The sequence below is a fragment of the Pelodiscus sinensis genome, chromosome 3 (assembly GCF_049634645.1).
Source record: "Pelodiscus sinensis isolate JC-2024 chromosome 3, ASM4963464v1, whole genome shotgun sequence".
Lineage (NCBI taxonomy): Eukaryota > Metazoa > Chordata > Testudines > Trionychidae > Pelodiscus > Pelodiscus sinensis.
In genome coordinates, this window is record NC_134713.1 from 171963179 (window position 1) to 171988779 (window position 25601).

General features: G+C 40.8%; 1 protein-coding gene across 20 annotated transcripts in view; it reads right to left on the reverse strand.

Moving 5' to 3' along the window:
• NRXN1 (neurexin 1) overlaps positions 1-25601 on the reverse strand; it is a 1137502-nt gene that overhangs the window by 21827 nt on the left and 1090074 nt on the right. For 12 of the 20 annotated variants that reach the window (XM_075925468.1, XM_075925459.1, XM_075925458.1 and 9 more), the window contains one exon: positions 88-175. In XM_075925468.1, the coding sequence (XP_075781583.1) occupies positions 88-175 (88 nt within the window). The remainder of the gene's footprint in view (positions 1-87; positions 176-25601) is intronic. The other 8 variants (XM_075925469.1, XM_075925470.1, XM_075925467.1 and 5 more) reach the window with 1 other exon arrangement.

The window sequence follows — 25601 nt, forward strand, 5'->3', positions numbered from 1 at the left end:
TACGCAAAGATTTGCCAATTCACATTCTCTTTGTGATTATAGCATGCAAATATGAAATAAAAGAAAGGAAGAAAAAAGTTGACTAACCTAACCCACCTGAGCTCGGCTCACAGGGATCAATGTCCTCGTCGTCACTGGGACATTCAGCTGAGGCCACCAGGATGTCATCTGTGGTCTGCAAAGAAAACAAAGTCAAGTAGATTCACTTAAACTGTGCCAGTATGTGCACAGATGATCATTAGCATATCTGTCATCACTCAGATTTATGCAAAATATAAATGGCTAAGCATTTCAGATGTAATATTTTATGATACAAAGACATTCTACATTTGTATTATAATGGGGCTCTGGTTTTCTATGCATTCACATAATTTTTCAAAGAAGACATGAAGATATGAAAAGCAGGAAATTAAAAATCTCATGAAAACTATTTTCGGCCATTTTGTTTTAACAAGAATGAAAACATAGAGGGAGAGCGTATGTGCATTTAGATATTATTCTCTTCTCTCTCTCTGTTTACTATGTAATCTATGAATATGTACAAAAAATAGAGACATAAATTCTAACCAAAACAGAGCATATTAAATTGCAGGAACCATCAAAGGTGCATCAATAGTATTTCTGCAACAATTATACTTGAACGTTCAAGAGTAGCTGCAGTACCATATTAGCTGCTACAGAATATTTATAATTGTTCAGGAAAATGTACGGAGCAGCATTTGTAGACAGTTTCATGAAAACATATGCTTAATGCATAGCCATGGTCAAAATAGCAAATAAAATGACAGAATGTACAAAGGATGAGTTAGAAATAACACCGATAATATTAACTGATAATAGAATCTTCATATAAAAGAGAATTATTGTATTGCATGGGTGCCAACCTGTGGCTCTGGAGCCACCTGTGACTCTTCTGAAGATAATATGCAGCTTCTTGCTCAGGCACTGACTCTGGGGCTGCAGCTACAGGTGCCAACTTTCCAGTACTCAACTCCTGGCTCCACCTCCTCCTCCAAGCATATTGCACCCTCTCTCGTTCCCTCCCCCACAGAGCCTCCTGAGTGCCATGAAACAGCTGATTGCAGTGGGCAGGAGGGCAGGGAAGGAAGAGGAGGCACTGATCTGTGTGGACTGCTGGTGGGCAAAAGATACTGGAGACAGGAGAGGAAGCACCTAATGGGACTGCTGACAAATTACTGTAGCTCTTTGACTATGTACATTGGTAAACTCTGGCTTCTTCTCAGGCTCAGGTTGGCCACACCTGCTATATTGACTTCTGATAAGTATATTTCAAAAAGGATTGAACAGAAACAGAATGTACTATGAATGTACAATTACTGTGTCCAGAATTTAGTTGCTTTAAAAAATTAATAGATATTCATGAACTCCATGAGGACATCCACAGTTACATTAGAAAGAGAAGAATTAAAGGATTATATATTTAAGTCAAACACTTAGGGTATTTCTATACTTCAGTTTAAAAGTTGCAGCTGACCTCTGCAAGCAGACTCAAGTTTACACAGATTGGGCTTGCAGGACTGTTAAATTGTAGTGTTTACCACTGGTTCTCAAACTGTGAGTATGTGCCTCAAAGTAGGTCATGACCCCCATTTTAATGGGGTCAGCAGGGCTGGTATTAGACTTTCTAGGGTCCACGGCCAAAGCCTAAGCCCTATCACCCAACGTCGAAACTGAAGGCTCAGGGGTAGAGGGCTAAATTTACAAACCTCCCACTTGGAGCTGAAGACCTTGGATGTTGCCTTTGGGCTGGGGCAGGCTCAGTGTTTGGTTCCCCAACCTGAGGTTGTATAATATTTTTTGTGGCCAGTAGGGGGTCACAGTGAATTGAAATTTGAAAACTCCTGCTTGGGCTCCAGCAGGACCCTAGGCTCTTGGCCTCTGTGAGGAGGGAGGCCAGAGCCCAAACAGCTACACTGCAATAAAACAGCGACTCAGCTTAAGCCCTTGCTGACCGAGTAGCTGGCATGGGTGAGCTGCAGTGTAGCTGTACCCTTGGCGATGTTTTTAAGAGAGAACTTTCTTTTATCTTCAACGTATTGTCCATTTCAAATTAACTGAGCCTCTCGATGAAACATTTGGAAATGGCCACTGTTAGGCCTGCCAATGAGGGAGGAGGGGTGAAGAGCAAAGAGGGGCACTTGTCCCAGAGTTTGGTGATTCCAAGGGTCCCAGAGCTCTGGCCACCATTGCTGCTGGAGTACATACCTGATTAAATTATCCTGATACCAGATTAGCTCGAATAATATATGAAGAATAGATATAAAAAGAAAATACTATGAGCCAAATACTAGTCCCTTTTTCTGGTAAACCTCCCATTTCTTTCAATGATAAAAGCAGTAGGATTTATAATACTGCTAAGGGATCTAGCTAAATAATATCAGGAAATATGAAAGGTGTACATCTATATTGCCTTTTTCTGATGATTTTTAATGCGGACAAAGAGAGTTCACATAAATTAGTTTTCCAAAATGAACTGCACTTGCTGTTACCACCTGTGATAAATATTACCAATTTAAAGGACAGCTACACGAAAGCTTTCATTAAACAAGGATTTAAAAATCGGAGACACCTTCCACTGCAGTTTCAGTGAGTGTCTAACAGGAAAACACAAAGATGGTGTTGTCATGATATGAAAGAAGGTTAGAATGTCTCTTGGGTGAGCTGTTCAATTCGCTTTATCAGTGATCTAGATGTATGATTTCCTTTTTTTTTTGAATGGCAGGTATACACCTTGAAAGGCCAACCATGGTTTCTTTTCATTACAGTTTTGTTTTCTAGGTTCATTGCTATATTTTTAGGAGAATTCAATTTCAATGACTGCAGTGTTTACTTTGTGATGTCGGGCTATTTAAAAAGTTTGACATTTGTGACATTAAAAAAAAAGATGCTCAGAAAATTTTGTAATAATCAGACCTATATAAAAATGGGCAAAAATCACACATTGTAAAGGTTGGAAGTTGATGAATAACTCCACATTTAGGCCCTGACCCTTACTTAGGCTATGTCTAGATTACACTGATCTATCAGAAAGAGTTATGCAAATTGCACTCTGCAATTTGCATACCTTTTTCTGATAGTTTTTTCAGAAGAGGCTTTTCCAAAACTTGGCCCATCTACACTAGGCCAAATTTTAGAAAAAAAACCTCTCTCAGAAGAGCCCTTCTTCCTCATGGAAGGAGGAAGACAGGGCTTCCAAAAGAGCGCGTCTACACTTCCGCAAAAAAAAAAAAAAAAAGCAGAAGAGCAGACATGTTCCCTGGACACGGCAGAGTTTTTCTGGGATACCTCCAGTATCCCAGAAAAAACCAGTAGTAAAGACATAGACTTACTCACATCAATAGTCTCGCTGAAGTCTACATGGTTATCTACATGAATAAGGACTACTTACAACAATGAAGTATTTGGCTCTTAGTCATCACAGTGGAACTACACAATGTCACCCAGCTGCAATCTTGCTTGGGGATTGTTTCAAAGGAGGCTGCTGACCAGTCTTCCCAGCTCAAAGAATTACAGTTTATTTGTGGCAGTAGAGACAATAACAGACTTTACAGCAGAGGATAAATATCAAGAAGCCTCATGAGCTCTGGACATTAGGCTGCTGGCCATTGGATGATGACATGAGACTCTTTTCCGATAATACTTAACTAACACTAGACTGCAGAACACAACTGGGGATGAAGAATATGAAGTTGTTTATTTAGTGCACAGACGGCAGCAAACAGGAGAATTTGAGAGAAAGATTGTGGGAGAAAGAAAGGCTAAAATCAACATGGTTAGGAAAGGCTGTGCACCAGTGTCAATATTGCTCTGGTCTCCTCCCCCTGCTCCTGCATCCAGACAGAGAAACCAAGCATGATGCCTTACCCAGGTCCTGGTGTGGATACACAGAGAGGACAGCAGATTACACATTTCATTTTTTTCATGGAAGCAAATTTGATAGGGCTCTAGTTATAGATGATATGTCACTGAAGCTGGTGGAGGGGTTGCATAACAGGATGGATTCTATAATCCATCAGACAGGAATTTAGTGACTATAGACAAGAGGCCATGGTAGAACATACTTTCAGGCATAGGACTGAGGAATCAAACCTCTTCTAATTGTATGGTTTTCTTTTTCTCTAGTTCTTTGTTGTCAGATCGGTTCATACGATCATAGCATGTTTCCCCAGGAAAAGCACATTAAAATACTTATGTGTCAGTCTAATGAAAATTAGTTACAACTGGTTTTTAGACATAACAAGAAAAAAGTATAGCCCTTGTTTTAGACATAACAAGAAAAAAATAACCAAGATATAAAAACAACAGACTGAGAAAACCCACAGAAAGATACTTCAGTAATCTTAATTTGCTATTGAAAATATAGATTTTTCCCCCAAACAGTTCTTGTAATATTTACAGAAGAAATAATTGTTCAATGATTTGTATTTTTCAATTTATTTGTGGACACATTATAATTCTAAGAGGTAAACTAGTGAAAATTGATATATCAGAAAAGTGGGGTTTTTTTAAATGTGGAATAAAATAAGACAGAGCAATAGGAATGCTGGCAGAAATAACAGGGTATGAAAAACCAGGAAAGAGTTCATGTAGAAAAAAATCAAATTTCATTTTGGGAGTGGATTATAACTGAGCAGTGTTCTAGCCAAGACTGTGTAATTTAAACTTTATTTACTCTGTATGAAGCTGAACTCTATAACTTGCTGTTGAGACAGTTGTTAAAAGAAACTCAAATATGTCACATTAATCAATCCTATTCTTCAGCTTGTGTTTCTCTGGTGTTTATAACCTTATACACAATAAGACAGTCTGCTGAGAAAGACATAGTAGGGCTCTAACAGTAATATCAGCCCTAGATGACATCCCATTTGGAAAAGAGTCACTAACTTTGTATTTAACCTGGCCTAGGTCAAACAAGCACATCTCTATCAATTTAAACTAGTCTACCTGTATATGAAGTCTTTCCTCAGACTGAAGCAAAATGCAGGACAATGTAGCACTTTAAAGACTAACAAGATGGTTTATTAGATGATGAGCTTTCATGGGCCAGACCCACTTCCTCAGATCAAATAGTGGAAGAAAATAGTCACAACCATATATACCAAAAAAACATATATTAAAAAAAAATGGTATCCTTTGGTATATATGGTTGTGACTATTTTCTTCCACTATTTGATCTGAGGAAGTGGGTCTGGCCCACGAAAGCTCATCATGTAATAAACCATCTTGTTAGTCTCTAAAGTTTTGTCCTGCATTTTGCTTCAGCTACCCCAGACTAACACGGCTACATTTCTATCACTTTTCCTCAGACTCATGCTGTTGGGAAGTGATATTTCTAGACATGGATATTAACAAGTGTATATACAATATTCATGACTCTTACAATATTATTATCCTGTAAGGTGAAAATAAAGTAACTGAAAACAACAAGTACATTATTTTCAAACTTGGCTTTCAGCAAATAAACACAGCATTATGTTATACTCATTTCAGTAAACCTTATGTGACAGGCAAAAAGCTGAAGAGTAATCTGCTCTTATTACAATAATCAATGTTTTAAAATATAATAGGAAAACACTGATTTCACCACACAAAGCCAGTGGATTTGTAAAGATGTAAGGGCTATACCCAGGAGGAGATTGGGGATGGGTTCTCCTTCCCAAATCTCAGGATTGGCCCTTGGCAGGTTTGCTCCCCAGAGCAACAAGAGCAACCTCAGGCTGGATCCCATCTCTGTACTTATAACCAATTAGACTAGGTGACATTTACAAGTGTCCTCCTTCTCTAGCTTGTTCAAAATGCACAATGTGAATTTTTGCACAAAAGTGACTGTGTGCATGAAATCCCATGAACAAATGAAAATGCTGTTATTTTTATTGTTTTGCAAAATGATTTTTTAAAAAAATGCTTGATAGTTTCCTTTTTTACAAAATAATATCTGCAGAAATGCATGACTTTTATTTCAGCTCAGAATCTCAATTTAATTACTTTGAACAAAACCTCAGAACCATCTATCTTTCCTGGCAAAAGCAGAAAGAAAGAGCTTAGAAACTCCAAATGTTGGGCTAGTTACAGTTTCTTTATTTGGATGGATTGTCAGCAAGCACTGTATGCTGTAAGGGCTTGTATATACTACTGGCAAGTTACTTAACTGAAACTTTCTGGGTCAGGTATGCAAAAAATAAACGCCTCTCCCTGGCCCCCAGTGCAACCAGTTTCATTGGAGCAACTTGCTATACCCCTTGTGGAGGTGTTTATTTAAAGCTTACCCTTCCAGTTCTTATGATATTTTTGTTTTCACACATCAGGTTTTACAATGATTTCATTCTGCAATTCCAGATTCTGCTATCATGGATTATTTGGTCAGAAGTTGAATCTTTCCTTGGTATACTGCATAGGTTAAAATAAGTGACAATCAATGTGCAAAGTCTTAAAAGTTACTTCTGCTTTCTCTATACAATCATCTTCAGAATACTAGTGTTAGTTTGTTTTTTCTGCATCACTGAATACAATAAAAATAATGGTAATAATAAAATTTGATTGTGCTGTTGTTTAAAATTTATATTAAACTGAAAATAGACTATGTCTGAAAAAAATTAAACAGTCTCTTTTTAGAGCAAGATGCTTTGGCTCTAAGACTAAGAGCAATGTGCCCTGGCATTATGTTTGCATGTTCTGGCATTGTTATATTTTTAGACTTTTCTTTCACTGAAGCAGAGGTGCTGGCCTTCATTAATTCTGAACTCACACAAAACAGCAGAGACTGTCACAGACCTTTCTTTTAACCTATGGAGTAAATGCTTATTAAAGTCCAAAATTACAGCAGTGAAAGTAGAGCAATTTATTCTCCTGCATTACACATTAAAAGTCACAGATATTGCTGAATTTTGGAAACATGAAACTCATTCAGTTTGTATCCATCTTCTAAAACCTCTCTCATTGACAGGTTTTGTTAAATTTTATTTTAACACTTTTGACCTGATAAGTATAGTTTTTCTCATTTGGTTAAATCAGATATAAGAAAGAGAAAAAGTATGACTGAAAATATGTCCAAATTTAGGACACAAAGAATTATAGAAAAGAATGAAACCATTTGTTTCCTTGGAGGTACATATAAAGTAGAGTGAGAATGTACTTACTTTGAACAATGCTTTCATCTATTTTATATTACTACATTAGTTCGAACTAGGGTGGTTAATGTAGTCATACGAACTTACAAATGAAGCCCGGGATTTGAATTTCCCGGGCTTCATTGGCATGTTGCCAGGTGCCGCCATTTTTAAATGTCCGCTAGTGCGGATTCCGTGCCCGCAGTTACACGCGGCACGAACTAGATAGTTCAGATCTAGTTCCACGAGGCATACAGATAGTTCGGAATAGGAAGCCTAAACTGAACTATCTAGTTCATGCCACGTGTAGCCGCGGGCACGGAGTCCGCACTAGCGGACATTTAAAAATGGCAACGCCCGGCAACATGCAAATGAAGCCCGGGAAATTCAAATCCCGGGCTTCATTTGCAAGTTCGTATGACAACATTAACCACCCTGGTTCGAACTAGGGTGGTAGTGTAGACATACCCTTACTTACCTATTCTACACATGATGAGCATGCCTAACTATTTTGTTGTGCCACATCAGACTGTCTTCTGTTGAAGTCAATGATAGTTTTGCAGTTGGCTTCAAATGGAGCAGAGTGAGAGCTACCACACAAGATGCTGAGTTCTGCCTGCAATTCCCAAAGGCCTTATAATCTTCATGAGAACCAGGTTTGCTTAAGCAATTTAAAATTTCTCAGTACATAATAATAAATATCTATGAGATAAAGAAATCTGTTTCTGAGGATGAGCAGCTGGGGATGGAGTCTACCAGCCTAAATCGTATTGGCCTCTGGCCACATTAGCAACACATTTAATTATAGGTAGAAAGATGAAAAACCACAACAACATTTTGTGACTCTTTTGCAGCTATTTTTATAAATGTCATGATCAGAAAGAGTCACACACAATTGGGTAATAAAAGAAACACATTGTATTAGAGGAACAAATGGTTGGCGTTTCATAAATAGTAGACAGAACTCCAGCATGTAATCTGTTAACAATATAGAATACTGAATACTACCTTATCCCCACTATGTAGGTTTGTGTATATTCAAGCATAATATATGTTATTGTTTACTTACAGTGGGGTGGAGAAGTACTAGTATAATAATCTTCCAAAGAGGGAAATATGGTGCTAACTAAGATGATGGATGAACCCCATTCTCTTAGGTCAGAATAACTAAGTTAGTCACAGGAAACTGAAAACTATACCATCCTTTGTACCATCTCCTCTAAATAGAGATTCACCCTAAGTGGAAACAGGCAGTATTACCATTTCCAATAATTCCTTCAATTTTACATCAGGGAAGGGAGGAACCATTTTAAATCCTTTTAGGGGCTGAAGTGATATTCTGAATCTTTCTATCTAATTGCTCTCCTAGCCACATCCTATCCCCCAAACACAGCACCACACCAACATCAAAAGGAAGTTGACTCTGACATGCCAATAACTCTTAGAAACATGAACTTGTACAATACTGAACAGCATCAACCCACCATTAAAAGTAAGCTTTCAATGAAACAGTTCCAGTGTGCTTTGGATCTGAAGTGTCTATAATGCAACTAATACAAATAACAAAATTAAGGGCTGGTGCAAGTATTCAGGAAAATATTTATCACTACCAATGGGCAGGAGAATACTCAGTGGAGCTTATTTCTGAATGTGTAAAACACCCATTAAAACTAATGAAAGTGAAACACACATACACTGAAAGGAGAATATGGCTAAATGACTTTCAATAAGAGGTAGAATCTTCATAATCCTCATTCAGTGGCCTGTCTAGTGCAGTGTTTTAATTCACACTTGTTTGGATTTATTAATTTAATTTCATCATGGCCTAAAAACAAACAAACAAAACCCGCTCTACTCTTTTTTTTTCTTTTTTTTTTTAAACAAAATAATAGTATTAACTAGTCACAGGTGAAAAACTATTGAAAAGTCAGCATGGGAACAAATTCTGCCATTCTGTGTGCAGAAGCTGCTCTTATTGACTTTAGTTGGAGGTACATATGAACATTATTTGGCCCTCAAGATCCTATATACTGAGGACTGGTATACAGGTTTGATTTTTTTCTGAAAAAGACACATTCTGTCAGAATATAAAACAGGAGGAAATTAAAAACTATCACCCTTTGACTAATAAATATTTCTTTCAGTCAGCACCTTTGTGCAGCAATTTCAATGGACATTATAGATGGTACAGGTAGCAAACACTTTTATTGTAAGACACAGTTTACAGTGATTTATAAGTTTAACCAGACTGTAACTGTATAGGCTGACATTTTCCCTGCTGATATTGATTTTTTTAAATGATTTTAATGAAAATGGTTCAATCAGAAGATTTGAGGAAAATAAGTTGTTTTTTATAACTGTTTTATTGAGAAATTCTAGCACCTTCATGGTTTGGAACAAGGACATGAATTTTGGTAGACGGGTTTTATGTCACGTTGGTGTCAGGGATGAGCTTTTTCCCACCTGTATGAAAATCTACTAAAATTTGGCCAATCCGGAGTATCCTGAAATAGCTATCCTGTGTCTTCCACAGCATGCCCATTATTTCAGGCTTGCTATTCTGACGTCCCTGTAAACCTCATTCTATGAGGAGTAAGGGGCATTTCGAAATAGAACTTTATTTTGAAATTTGGGGCTGTGTATATAGCACCAAATAATGAAATAAGCTATTTCATAGCTCAAATTGCATCTCTTATTTTGAGTTATGTTGCCATGTAGACACATCCTGGGAAGCATCCTGCAACTCCCCAGAGTGCTTCATAGGTCTCCGAGTCCAAGGGAGTGCGTCCACATTAACAGAGCCTGCCTCGGACTACATTCAATTTTTCCCCATAGTGAGGACATGGGACTTCGAATTTGTAAAATTGGGTGCCCAGAAGTCAAATTTAGTAAATTCGAAATAATCTTGTAGTGTAAACATGGACACAGAGGGTACGTCTAGACTACAACCTCTTCTTTCGAAAAAGTGAGCCGCTTTTTTGAAAGAGAGCACCCAGGCAGTCTGGATGCTCTCTTTCGAAAAAGCCTGTTTGCATTCAAGAACGTCTTTTTTCTAAAGAGCACTTTCGAAAAAAGGCATTCTTCCTCATGAAATGAGGAGTACCGCCGTTGAAAGAAAAGCCGCATTCTTTCGATTTAATTTTGAAAGAACATGGCTGTAGTCTAAACACAGGTGAAGTTTTTTTTAGAAAAAAAGGCTACTTTTTTCGAAAAAACCCTGCAGTCTAGACACAGCCAGAGAGACACCAGAATAACTGTCACAGTTTAATTGTGCTTTTCATGCAGATAAGCCTTTTCGGTTAAACCGGTCTTAATCTGAATCCTTGCTAAGAATGCATGCATTTGGGGACTGCTTGACAGTAGAAATAATCATAGCAGAGGTGAGGACCCGCTATTTGATGGACACTGGCTCAGATGTCACCAGTATTTCTGAATCATACTTCTGAAACTTAAAAGAGAGGTCTGATCTGACCACGCACAATAACTGATGTTGGACTGCCATACCAGTCATAGGGTGCCTTCAAGCCAATGTAGAGTACATTGAATAATCTCTGGGAAATGCATCTTTATCCTAAAGGACACAGTCTCAGAAAACACTTGCGGAGAACATGGCCTGAAGTTGAGCTGAACAAGTGTTTTCTCCTATGTGAAAAAGTCAAATTCGAAGAATAGAATCCAGGTACATAAGAAGAAGACCGGCATGCTGGCAAACTGGACAGTCCCCACGAATGCCAAGCAAGTGTGACAGGCATTAGATTTAATGAGCTGTTATAGATGATTCATCCCAAACTTTGTGCACATTGCTGCACTCCTATATGGACTAGTGGACCAACTAAATCCAAGGAAGAGAAAGGATCAATGCTGTGTGTGGAATGATGCCAGCCTGCCTGCTTTTGATGAACTAAGACAATGTTTCTCAAAGTATTCCATGGGCCTGCTTTGAGAAAGCCTCTAGTGGGTCCATGCTGCTCTGGGAAGTGATTTCTGTGGTTCCCTGTGGCTGGAAATGGCTAACCAGAGCCAATACAGAATGGGAAGTGACTGTCTAGGAAGGAGTACGGCGGAAAGGGAGCTAGGGGTTATAGTGGACCACAAGCTGAATATGAGTCCGTAGTGTGATGCTGTTGCAAAAAAAGCAAACATAATTCTGGGATGCATTAACAGGTGTGTTGTGAGCAAGACACGAGAAGTCATTCTTCCTCTCTACTCTGCACTGGTTAGGCCTCAGTTGGGGTACGTCTACACTAGCTCATTAGTTTGAGTTAGGTAGGGTAATGAGGACAAGCAGAGTTGCAAATGAAGCCCGGGATTTAAATATCCCGGGCTTCATTTGCATGTTCCTGGGCGCCACCATTTTTAAATCCTTCTTAGCCCGAACTCCGTGCCCATGGCTACACGCAGCATGGAGTAGTAGGTAGTTCGAATTAAAGATCCTAATTCGAACTACCATTACCCCTCATTCCACGAGGAGTGAGGTAGTTCGAATTAGGATTTTTAATTCGAACTACCTACTCCGTGCCGCATGTAGCCGCGGGCACAGAGTTTGGACTAAGGGGAATTTAAAAATAGTGGTGCCCGGGAACATGCAAATGAAGCCTGGGATATTTAAATCTCGGGCTTCATTTGCAACTCCGCTAGCCCTCATTACCCTACCTAGCTCAAACTAACAAGCTAGTGTAGACGTACCCTCAGAGTATTGTGTCCAGTTCTGAGCACCACATTTCAAGAAAGATGTGGAGAAACTGGAGAGGGTCCAGAGAAGACCAACAAGAATGATTAAATGTCTAGAGAACATGACCTATGAAGGAAGGCTGAAAGAACTGGGTTTGTTTAGTTTAGAAAAGAGAAGACTGAGGGTGGACATGATAGCTGTTTTCAGGTATCTAAAAGGGTGTCATAAGGAGGAGGGAGAAAACTTGATCATCTTGGCCTCTGAGGATAGAACAAGAAACAGTGGGCTTAAACTGCAGCAAGGAAGGTTTAGGTTGGACATTAGGAAAAAGTTCCTAAATGTCAGGGTAGTTAAACACTGGAATAAATTGCCCAGGGAGGTTGTGGAATCCTCATCTCTGGAGATATTTAAGAGTAGGTTAGATAAATGTCTATCAGGAATGGTCTAGATAGATTTGGTCCTGCCACGGGGGCGGGGGATTGGACTCGATGACCTCTCGAGGTCCCTTCCAGTCCTAGTATTCTCTGATTCTATTAATAGAAGCCTCAAGGCTCCATGGCTACAGACCCTGTAGGTAACAAAATGGTGCAGGCCCACAAGTGGTTTTCCCAAAGCAGGCCCACAGAACACTGAGAGAAACACTGAATTAAGGCCCTGGCTAATGTCCCAGCCTGTGCTTGCATATCCCAATGTTAGGCTGTCATTTACAGTGGCAACCAAAGGAAGTCTGGACAGCCTGTGTGTGGTCCGGGAGCTGAAAGTGCACAGACAACAAACCTTTGGATATTACTCTACTGCAATTGCTCCACAGGACCACTTTATCATCCAGGGAGCTGGCAAAGCACCCCATTAATATGTCATGCCCCTTTGCTCTGTCAGCAAATCCTCTGCTCTTCCCATTCCACTGGAGCAAAGCAGGAGCTGGGACCCAGAATCTGCCCCAGAAAGCACCATATAAAACCTAACTAACAGTATTATGAGGCATGCTCAATAAAACTGAAATGTATTCAATACAGAGTCTCAGCACTTTGATTCAATGAGCTCCTAATAAGCAGGGATACAAAATAGGTCACAGTGTGCAGTATATTTTTTTTAAAGAATAAATAACTCTGAAATGTTATTTTGATTGATTTTTACAGCATGCTTACACTGTAGCATCTAAGCTCTTGTAAGGAGAGAGGGGAAAAATACACACAAATTATATGATGTTGCCTCATGGAGAATTTCTTCTTCTGCTCAGACCAATCTGCAAAGTTTAATTACATGGAAGGATCAGTGTAGTGTTGGATTATATGACAAATGGGCATTATGACAGCAAACGATTTCACCTAATGTTGCACTATGCTTTTCAACTTTTGAATTTTAATTAGCAAAACACAACAATACAAAAATCACACCAACCCTCTAACCATTACATTATATTTCCCACTTGGGAAGGCATTTTGTTTCATGCTACAGAAAACTGCAGGTGTGAACACAAGGGAGACAGACCTTGGAAATTCTTACTTTGTTGCTATAGCAATAGTTCGTGAGAATGTGAGTAGCAATTTAGCTCTTCCGCATACAGCTGAGTTCATATATGTTGGATCCAATTATTGGGTGCACGATCTCTGTGGTTTACTGTGCCTTAATAGATTTGTAAATCACTTAAATTACAGTGACAGGCTTCAGATTACTGGGGATTGAAAAAATACTCAATTTTGTTTGTTGTGTTACTTAACGCTATTCTATAAAACTGCTCAGATCTATGCTTTCATTTGGATACTTACCAATTTTTGTCTCTGCATGAAGATATGCAAGTATTTTCTAAAACAAGGGTGCGCAATAATTTTTTGCTAGGGCTCACTTCAGAAATTTTTGAAGTGGCCTCAGACTGCACTGGAAGGGGCAGGGCCTCAGATGGAAGGGGAAAGGCAAAGATACTTCCCTGCTTCCCCACCCACATTGGTCTGGTGGTGGTGGAGCAGATGAAGTCTTTGCTTCCTCCAGTGGTTCCCCCTTAGGCACCCATGCCCCTGGTGGTGGGAGGAGACTTTGCGTGCTCCCCCTTCTGCTACCAGGCCAATCAGGACTTGGGGGAGTGGGAGCTCGTAAAGTCTCCTCGCAGCCCTGTCAGGAGTGCATGGCACGGGCAGGGCGAATGAAACTTCACACGTTCCCCCGCTCCCAAGCCAGTCAGGGCTTCCAGGCAGGGGAGCTTGCGAAGTCTCCTCCCACTCTGCCAGAAGTGCATGGCGCTTCTAAGCACTGTATGCTCCTGGCAGGGTTGGGGCAAGGAAGAGAGGAAACTATGTGCACTTCCTCCCCGCCCCCAGGCTCTGATTGACCTGCGGGCAGGGGAGCGGCAGGGCATCCAGGGGCCAGATCAACCCACTTGGTGGGACAGATCTGGCCCGTGGAGGCCCTTTTGCTCACCCCTTTCTAGAAGCAATCCATTATTTTTTTCTGTATTATTCCAAACACTAACTTACACAAATAGAGGTTTCACCTCTAAAATCCGGGATTCTCTGGTCCAGCAATATCTATGGTCCAGAGAGCTCTGGCGGGCCAGGTTTAGGGGCTGGTCTGGTCTTGGGGAACGCAGTCCCAGTGGTAGCAGGGCCGGTGTGGTGTAGAACAGCCCCTACTGGGGATGGCAGCAAGGAGCACAGGACTATCCTGGAGCACATCCCCGGCAACAGCAAGGCTGGCACAGTGGGTAGCACAGCCCTGCTCAGCTGGAGGCAGCGGGGCTAGTGGGAGCTGGCAGCACAGTCCCGGCTGGGCTGGCATAGTGGCCAGAGGCAGCAGGGCTGGTTCCTGGGAGCACAGCCTGGACTGAAGCCCAGGACTACAGTCTGGGCTAGTGATGAGAGCAGAGCCCCAGCTGGAGTCAGTGTGCTTCATCTGTGTAGCCCCGGCCTGGGCAGGAGGCAGTAGACCTGAGGCGGGGAGCCTTGCCCTCCCCTGGTCTGGAAAGCTCTGTAGTTTGGGACTGCTCAGGTCCCGAGGGTGCCAAATCTGGGAGGTCCCACCTGAATTATATTCATTTAAAAGAGCACATACATTTTGAAGGTAAAATAAGAAAAACCTGGCACACAAATAGTTTTTCAACTATTCATTCCACAGGGGGGAGGTCTGCAAATTCAAAGTTTCAGCATTTTCAAAGGTCAAAGGAGCAGAAACTGTGAAAGTGTCTGAATTCACTATGAATGTTGTCTTAGGGCTTCCTTGGACCTTTAAGAGGCCAATGCATCTGTGATTGGTTGGCTGAACCCCATTTATGCCCTAAGGAAAAGAAGCCTGAGTCAGTCAACCAGGAAGAGGGAAGAGAGAGCAAATGTGGAACTCTCCTTGCCTGAGAAAGGGCTCTAGAGCAAGAGAAAGTCCAGGTGCCTCTATGGCCATTCTTGTGTACATGAGGCAGGGAGCTGTGAAAAGCCCAAGAGAGATGTGAGACTTTTAGTAAGGCCAGGGTATCTATGTCAGAAATACAATTAAGTTCACTTTATGGAAAATAAATTACACTTTACAAAGCCTGTGATATAAAGTGGGCACCAGTGGGCCTAAAACAAAACACAGAGCTGAACAGACCTGAACTCTGAGAAGCTCAGGTCCAGGTCCATTCATGAAGCAATTTATGAAATATTAATGCAACACATAATGGAAGGATTACAATACAAACCATAGGAAAAGGTAAAGGAATAGGTATAGAAAATGATGACTAGGACATAAGAGCCATCTTTTTAAATGTGTGCGCTTAGGTGACCAGCTTACATACTCACTGACCAAACCCCTAAGTTTTGCATACTCTATAAGAAGAGTAAGGGTGCTAGAATATGACCATAGAGGGAAGCAGAAGTTACTCACAAAAATTAGCCCCGAACAGTCTCCTTAATATACTGTTTCTTTTAATCCAAGAATTAGTTTTATTCATTGATTTTGTAATTTCAAAACTGCTTCACCAGCAAACCTGAGTCCTGTGACTGCACAGTGTTTAGTTACAGTAGCTAAGGGTTTTGCTGCAAATGATTCATCATGGCACAAACTGTCCTAGATAAAATGAGGCCACAGGGGATCCTGCCAGCCAAGATGATTACCAAGATGACAAAACTTCTCAGCATAGCTTTATTAGCTACAGATCTTGGCAATTCTTCAACATCCACACATTTACAGTGGGCTTGCATGCAATAAAAATGCTGTAACTTCCTGCTTTGTAGCTTTCAAACTTTCTTCTGCAGCTATGTTCAAATGAATGGAGTGTATACAAAATAGTTAACCATGCGAATTATCACCCAGGTTTTTTGATATTATGCCAATGAGTGCTCCAGATAAATGGCTAAATATATATATACAATAGGGCTCTCTAATAATGGCAGCCATTTTTCATTCTTTCAGAACATGATGAATAGGGTTGCCAGATGGTTTAACCAAAAATACCCCTCCCCCCCCAAAAAAAACATAGGGAAAATAATTCTGTTGAGAAAAAAAAGGGGGAGACCAAAGTTGTGAAACAAAAAAAAAATCATCATGGCTTTTTTGCTGGCAGCTATTTTGTTTTTCTGTTCCAGCAACAAAACAAGCCCCTGCGGAACCAGGTAAGCAGGGGGTGGGAAGGCGTCCGGGGAGGGTCTGGCGGGACATCCGGGGGGGTGGGCGGTGAGGTCGGGGGCTGGGCCTGAATGCTGAGTGTGTCGTAGGGTTGTCAGGTGTCCGGTATTTTCGCCTCCTGGAAGGGAAAAAAAATCAGAAAATACCAGACATTTAAGTGTATTTTCTGAATTTTTTTTTACCAGACAGGAGGCAAAAATACCAGACTGTCCGGGTCAATACGGGACACCTGGCTACCCTAATTGGTGAAATCAAATTAATTAGCACTTTTAGAGTAACTGGAGTCAAAGTTCTATGCCAATCAAAGTAAATCAATGTTTGGAACAGACTGTCCCACAGCGCTCTCACAAAGGGGGTCATTTTCTAGTTTATCTGTAGTGTTCAGTGCCTAGAGTTTCTCCATAGAGATTTCCTGCCAAATCAAGCCCACTGGCTTTAATTTGTGTCTATGTATAACAAGAGCACGGCATTGTTAACAGCGAGCAGTTCTGATCAGGGGTTGACATCAGAACTGAAATTTGTTTTCCTCTCTCTGTTAAGGAGGCAGGCATCTGTTGTGTTCTTAAGAAAACAGCCGGGCTCTTACTGTGGGCCAAAATTTGGACCTCAGCACACAGCACATAGAACCATTGATGAGGCACATGGGCTTTAGTAGAGGAGGAAAAGAAGTCTTTGGATCTCAGAAAATGTCACTCTTCTCGCTTTCCAGGGCAGCAAGCAGAAACCATGTCCAATTGTCTAAATATGATTCCTATGGCAGCTGAAACAGAAAAGGAACTGTATTTGGTTGCTATTAGTTCCCTAGGTTACTATCCTAATTCTAGAAGGTGATAAAACACTGCATGTGTGGGCAGGGCTGAATTAACTTTTCTAGGGACCCAAGGCTACTAGATTTTGTGGGGCCAAAAATTAGGGTATCAGTGTGTAGTGAGGGGGCTGTGGGTTATGTCAAGAGAGTGGGTGGAGGGGTGAGGGCTCTGACTGGGGTGTGTGGGCTCCGGGGTGAGATTGGGGATGATGTGCACGGGACTGCAGTCTGCAGTCAAGGTATTTGGAGCATGGGAGGAGGCTCAGGGCAGGAGGTTGGGTGGGTTGTGGGGTCTGGACAGGATTTTGGGTATGGGAGGAGGTTCAGGGTTTGCATGTGGGATCTGGGATGGAGTTAGGAATTTATGAGTGTGGGAAGCTGCTGAGGTGGGGGATTGGGTTGCAGGTACTTTCTTGTGGTAGCTCCTGTTTGGTGTGTGTGTGGCAGAAACAGGTGGCTCAGCGTGGCCCATGCTCACGTGCATGGCTCCACCTCCCGCAGCTCTCATTGGCTGGGAATCATGGCCAGTGGATCTCTGAGGGGTGAGCCTGCAAGTGAGGGCAGTTCTGGGACAGAGCTTCCTGATGTGATGCTTATCTTGGTAACGTAGCTCTGCAGGGTTGAGGGAAAAGAGGAATTGCAGCATGCAGAGCTGCTCCCCTCCCTCTCAATCACCAGTACCAGAGAGAACTGGAATGCAGCACATAGGAACTTTAGTGGCTCAGCCTATGGTCCTTCATAGCACAGGGCCCAGGCCTGAAGCCCTTAAAGTCCCTTTTAAATCCAGCCCTGTGTGTGGCCACGGTATAAGAATCAGAATGGAATCGCTGTGTCTCAGACTGTGGCTATTACTATCCTTCAGGGCCATAGTAGCTCAGTGGTCATTGCACATTATTGCTAAAGGGAAGAACTGTCACTGTTATAGTACAACAACTGTGCCTATTATTCCACCCAACATGTCCCCCAAACAACCAATGCACTGAGAAGCAATGATCACTAGAGTTCTGCAGTCCACAGGAGATGCAGAATCACGTTATCCTGTTCCACTCTGAAACTGCACCAGTTCTGCTGGTTCAAGGCCATGGCTTTGATGAAGGAACGGGATTTGGCCCAAAGAATCTCCTGATCTGATCCTCTGTGGTGCCACAATATTCTCACTTAACTCCTGTTCTCTCTACCAGTTGCAACACAGCCTGGGTTTTAACACTATTGCTCTTAACAGTTTGCCAACATATCTCCCTACCCTTCCTCTTCTTCACATACACAAAACCCCAAAGTGTTCAAAGTCCGAGCTATTTAAAGCAATCACATAGAAATCATGAAACCCTTGACTCCAGCAAAAGCAATGACAAATGTATAGCGTATTGATTAGCCAGCTGCAATTGCTGCATTCAGATGGTGTTCATTTCTCATAAATCAGAGAATGAAAGACTTTCACATAGGGCAAGGCATTTTTCACATAGGGCAAGGCTATAGAATGTTGGTACATTACAGTAGGAAAATGACAGCCACAATGGTTTCAGCTATATGCCCATAACATCTTACAACTGCTTAGTCTTTCTAATTTAAGCAGGTAAAAGGAAGGTAAAAGGGAGATTTGTTTCCTTTAAAGTCCTCTTCACTTGATTAGCTAGTGTATGTTGCCTTTATAAAGCCCATGAAAATTAGCTAAAATAAAAGATGGGCAGTAAAAACAATGAATACACAGCAGTTTTATAAATATTTAAATGGAAATGAATTAATAATTTGCTTCTAAGAGTCAGTAATGGGGATTCTGACCTGTGGCTCACATCAGCATATTGAATAGAACCTGCTGCACCACTCTACCACACCTAATAACATTATTTTTTTCCCGTGAAACAGCATTTCTTCAGCTTTACGCCATATAGTGCATACTTTGTAGATTAGGTGTTTCTAGTGACTCTATTCTGGAAGTTAAATCTATCATAAGATTATGTTAATAGTTAAACCTCAGCCGTATATACCAATTTGTACTTCAGAAAGGCTGTTATAGTCTGCCTCAATTCAACACTACCAAAAGACTGAGTGTTTGGCTTTTCTTACCTAAATAGAAATTCTAAAGCAAATGCAACCACTGCATCTTTCTATAAATCAAAAGTTCTGAAAATGATAGAGTGAAGCTTCAAAGACATTATAATTTACAAGTACTAGTTTGAAGAAGGCAGATTTCTTAGAAAAGCACTTTCAATTACACCAAGCACTTGCAAAACATTCTTCATACATTGATACAAGAACATACATGTATTAAATCTCGTTGCTAAATGGTCTTCTAAGAGTTCTTTCAGCTTGCTTTGAAGGATCACAAATTATTCACAACAGAGCACAATTTCTGTTTCTTCTCCATGCCCCATGATTACATCCTACAATTTTTATACAGCATTCTTGTTTTTGCATTTGATATGAAGCCCCATAAATCACATCATTTCACAGAGAAACTGAAACTAGTTTCATTTGCAACAGAACACTTCCTCCTTTGAACATCTGCAGCACTTTATAAAATATGTATAGACAGGAGACCTAAAAATACACACAAGGCAGGCGAAGTATTAAAACAGATAATTATTTAGCAGACTGAGCCGCAAGCTTACACACCATGGGGTTCTTATTAGGCATAGTTGCCTAGAAATCATACTTATTTTCTGACATATGGTTATAAATATTTTCATTTAAAATGAATAATTTAGCCCATTGAACAGATAGATTATAAGGAATATATTCCTTGCTCTTTCAAGGTCTCTCAGCAAAAGCTCTTGAGTTCCAAGAACAGGAGGCAGGATACATGTAAACAAATCAATGTACTTCCATGTATTTGTTTGTTTGTTTGTTTGTTTGAAAACAACATTTAATTATTCTCTCATGGTATGACACACACCGTGTATTTTGGTTCTAGTGTCAGTATGACACTGAAATACAAAGATATTGTTCCAACTCTGGCTCTTCCTTTTGTGACTTCATATGATACCAAAATTTTTTACTCAAGGAAATCCACTGGGCTTTGCCAGCTGAATACTAATGAACCATAATATTCTTCCACAATGAAAATGGAAAGGCAAACTTTTTTTCTATCTAATTAAGCCAGCAATGAAAAAAAAATCAACCGTGGTTTGAAATGTATGAATTCTCCACAAAAGTTTTTTAGTAGATACCAGGACAAGGAATATAGATATCTAAAGATACTTTTGGTGTCCATCCCTCTCAAAATTATGTTCTGACAGAACCCTTAATTTGTTTTGCAGATGCTAGGATGATATTTTGTGTATTACACAATGGCCAAACACTGCTCATCGTATTCATGTTTAGAGTCACACTGGTTCAATGGGTGTGAATGACAAGGAAGATGTGGCCCTGTAGCACCATTATCATGGTGATGAGATATTATTACCAGATAACAGCAATGTTCCATCTCGTTCAGCACAATACCTGCCATTTGGTAACACTACTAGCAGGGGATCCAAACCAGAACACGGTTGACCTTAGGGGAAGTTCAGATGGCGATTAGGGATGTGAACAACTAGTCGACTAATCGACTATTCGATAAGCAAATGCTATAAGACAGAGGCAGCAAGGCGGTGGGAGGAAAAGGATGGGGGGCTTTAAAGTGGCAGAGCCACCTGGAGCCCGGGGACAGACCCTGAGCTCCACATGGCGCTACTCTTTTGAAATGCCATGTGCAGTCTGGCCTGGGATGCACGTGGCATTTCAAAGTGGCTACGCTGTGTGGAGCCTGGGGTCAGCTGGGGAGCCCAGGCTCTATGCAGCACTGCCGCTTAACAACACTGCAGAGAGCACAGGGCCTGTGCTTTTATCTTTGAAGTGTAGCAACAGCTCTTATCAACTAATCAATGCATCAACTATGTGATTAGCCCATTAATCTAAATTTAACATCCCTAGTGGCGATTCAAACATCACAGCTTAAGCTCATCTCCAAAAAGCAAATCTGAAATGGAACACTGCAATTCAACTTTGGGGCAGTTTGTCTGTGGATCCAAATTCTGTAGCTTGCTTCTACATTGTTACATTAGCTTTCTGGACTGAAGGAACTAAAATGTAATGCTATTTAGAAGCTCAGCTGGCATTCCCATGAAATGGCATCAAGTATTAGTCCAAGAAGTATACATGGAAAAGACTTCCCGACTGATTAGTGGAAAACAGTTAGATGACTAATGCTGATGTGGCATATGTTCTTCTGTCTCTCATAGCATTCATATTTTGCAGTCACTATAGGGTCAACATTATCTGCCTTGTTTGGTAGACTGATAACTATGCAATATCCAAAGCTAGGTTAGGTTTTCCAAAGAAGGTTACTCTGCATTAATCAGAAGTGAGAAATTAAAAATAAAAATATTGCTGAGCAAATTATCTTAAAATTCAGCCTCATACAAGATCTGGATGCTTATGCAACTAACTAACAAGTGTATCTTATTCATAGCGGCTGACAGGACTGTCATGGTGTATGTCATTATATTCAAAGACCTATATAAGAAGGTATTTAGTGGTATCAACTCTCCTCAGATTCATAATGCCTGAATGCCTCTGATATCAATAGCGCTTGCATTATTCCCCTGAAAACAAAAGACAAGGGGAATTGAATGCTATCAAGGACTTCTACTTGATGAGTGAAACAATCTTAATTGAAATTTAATGTACACTGCACCTGGTTAAGCACTGAGCAGAGCCAAGAAAAATGCTTGTGGAACAAATCAGAATAAAAAAGTTCAAAAGCTAATTAAATATGGTAAAAATGTAGATGGTTTAAATAATAACCTGTCAGAGCCCAAGCCAGGTGTATTCTTCAACACATCACTGCTTGGCATCACAAATAAACATTTGAACTCCCAGTGTTGTTTTCTGCTAACCCAGACACTAATTAAAAAAAATTCAGTTACCAAAAATGTAATCTTACCTGAAGCACAGGGTCATGACTAAATATTCAATTCCTTTCTCTCACACAGAAGGCTATAAAATAAGGATAGTTTCTTAATAAATCCCTGCATTAAGTGTTATAATAAATATATATTCACCATTGCACAGGTGCTTTCACCTAATTGATTATTTGTGATTTAGAAATATGCTAAGGGACTAGTCCAAGTCATTGGGAATACTTCCATTAACTCCACTGGACTTTAGATCAAGTGCTCAGAGGCATATCTGCCTTGCTTTCCTTATGCAAGAAGTCTTGCTGACTTCAATGGGAATAGTTGTATCAGGAAGGCAAAGAGGATTAGTTCCTAGAAAGGAGGTCTTCAGTTCACAATAGGCAAGGGTTTCAATCACACATCTCTGACTAACATGGCTTGAGGAAAACTTACACATATATTAGAAGTACTAGCCTAAGCCTGAAGTAGAAGAACATTTATGGGGGGGGCCTCTGGGTAGGATTTTGTGTAACCGTCCTCCTCTGTTGCACATCCATGCAAGGCCTGTTCTTATCCTTGGCAAGCAGAAATAATACAAGGCCTGATTCAAACCTAACTGAAGTCAATTGAAAGACTCCCTGCTCTTTACCACTGCAAAATCACAATGAAGTTTTGAATTGGGATTTCAAACAGTCCTAAGTGATTGTATAGGTCATGTATAGAAAAGCTAAGGGTGCAAATCAGAGTTAGACTTATCACCGAGTAAACACTGCCCAGGAGATTCCTGGGATAATGAATTACAGTCATTTGCTATGTATAAATAATGTAGCTGAACCTATAAGCTTGTGGAAATATGGAGCCAAGTTGTAATACCATTACTTTGGAGTAAATCCGGAATACCTCTGTTGAGCTCAGTAATTAACTGCTAATGGAACATGGCCCATGATATTAAAAACAGACACACACAAGATAAAGCTAAGCACAGAGAAGATAATCTGACAGGTATTGTATCAAAAGGCAGGAACCGTCTTTTTGTTCTACATTTGTGCAGCATGTAGGGGCTTTGAATGATACTGAGGGCTCATGGCTGCTATAGCAATACTACAGCAGATCTGTATAATAATAGTCCAGGACAGTCACTCCAACAACATAACTTATTGGTCATCAGCTACTAAATTGTTCATGGCCTCGTCCTGGATAGTGCTGAGTACCTGAAGTTCCCATTGAAGTTGATGGGAGTTGGGACTGTTAAGCATGCACCAGCATCAGGCCTTGTAATGACCATGGGTTAACTACTATCTGACCACAGGATTTCTATTTTATAACCAAGTGAATACTGTCCAGATAAATTCAATGATTCATTTATAAAAGGAAGGATGAGAGAAGCCAGGAAAGTCTTCTCTTGTAAACTACCTGTTCTAAATGTTAACTGCGTCCTGAGCCCAAGACAATACAGCCACTCCTCCATAGGTAGCAGATAAACCCCCCACTTCAGGGAGGCTAGCTCCAAGGCCCTACTCCTTCTGCATGAGGACCTGCCCTCCTACAGCAGGAGCCCTAAGTCCTCCAGGGCTGGAGAACCACTGGCGCTGGCCTGGAACCCTGAGCTGCCCTCTCGTATTGCCAGAGAAGCCAACCAATTGGAGCAGCCCCAGCCCAGCGTCCCATAGCAGCAGCTCCAGTCAGGGAAGCAGACCCTTCCTAGGTCTGTTACACCCATTGGCCATGCACTCCTCCCCTCTGCTATATATTTGTCTGTGATTTGTATTATCATGCGCTAAAAACATTACAACATGGCATTTTATTGGATGGTGCCTTCAAAACCTTTATGTAACTTCCCCCTTCCGGGAATTTCTCACATTGATCACTGGATACATCTCCAAGTAACCTCAGAGGGCTCAATGTCATGTCTGGAGACCTGGGGAGTAATTATGAAGTTTGTAAAAATCCACTATTTCTCATATGCTCATACAGGTGACCCCTGCACTACAGCCTAATTGGTTCCTGGAGAATCATAGAATACTAGGACTGGAAGGGACCTTGAGAGGTCATCGAGTCCAGTCACCTGCCCCCATGGCAGGACCAAATACTGTCTAGACCATCCCTGATAGACATTTATCTAACCTACTCTTAAATATCTCCAGTGATGGGGATTCCACAACATCCCTGGGCAATTTATTCCAGTGTTTAACTACCCTGACAGTTAGGAACTTTTTCCTAATGTCCAACCTAAACCTCCCTTGCTTCAGTTTAAGCCCATTGCTTCTTGTTCTATCCTCAGAGGCCAAGATGAACAAGTTTTCTCCCTCCTCCTTATGACACCCTTTTAGATACCTGAAAACAGCTATCATGTCCCCCCTCAGTCTTCTCTTTTCTAAACTAAATAAGCCCAATTCTTTCAGCCTTCCTTCAAAGGTCATGTTCTCTAGACCTTTAATCATTCTTGTTGCTCTTTTCTGCACCCTCTCCAATTTCTCCACATCTTTCTTGAAATGCGGTGCCCAGAACTGAACACAATACTCTAATTGAGGCCTAACCAGCGCAGAGTAGAGAGGAAGAATGACTTCTCATGTCTTGCTCACAACATACCAGTTAATGCATCCCAGAATCATGTTTGCTTTTTTTGCAGCAGCATCACACTGATGACTCATATTCAGCCTGTGGTGCAGTATAACCCCTAGATCTCTTTCTGCTGTACTCCTTCCTAGTTGCTTCCCATTCTGTATGTATGAAACTGATTGTTCCTTCCTAAGTGAAGCACTTTACATTTGTCTATATTAAACTTCATCATGTTTACCTCAGACCATTTCTCCAATTTGTCCAGATCATTTTGAATTATGACCCTATCCTCCAGAGCAGTCGCAACCCCTCCCAGCTTGATATCATCTGCAAACTTAATAAGCATACTTTCTATGCCAATATCTAAATTGTTGATGAAGATATTGAACAGAGCTGGTCCCAAAACATACCTCTGCAGAACCCCACTTGTTATACCTTTCCAGCAGGATTGTGAACCATTAATAACTACTCTCTGCGTATGGTTATCCATCCAGTTGTGCACCCGCCTTATAGTAGCCCCATCTAAGTTGTATTTGCCTCATTTATTGATAAAAATATCATGAGAGACCGTATCAAATGCCTTACTAAAGTCTGGGTATACCACATCCACCACTTCTCCCTTATCCACAAGACTCGTTATCCTATCAAAGAAAGCTATCAGATTGGTTTGACATGATTTATTCTTTAGAAATCCATGTTGGCTGTTCCCTATCACCTTGCCACCTAACAAGTGTTTACAGATGATTTCCTTAATTACTTGCTCCATTATCTTCCCTGGCACAGAAGTTAAACCAACTGGTCTGTAGTTTCCTGGGTTGTTCTTATTTCCCTTTTTATAAATGGGCACTATATTTGCCCTTTTCCAGCCTTCTGCAATCTCTCCTGTCTCCCATGATTTTCCAAAGATGATAGCTAGAGGCTAAGATACCTCCTCTATCAGCTCCTTGAGTATTCTAGGATGCATTTCA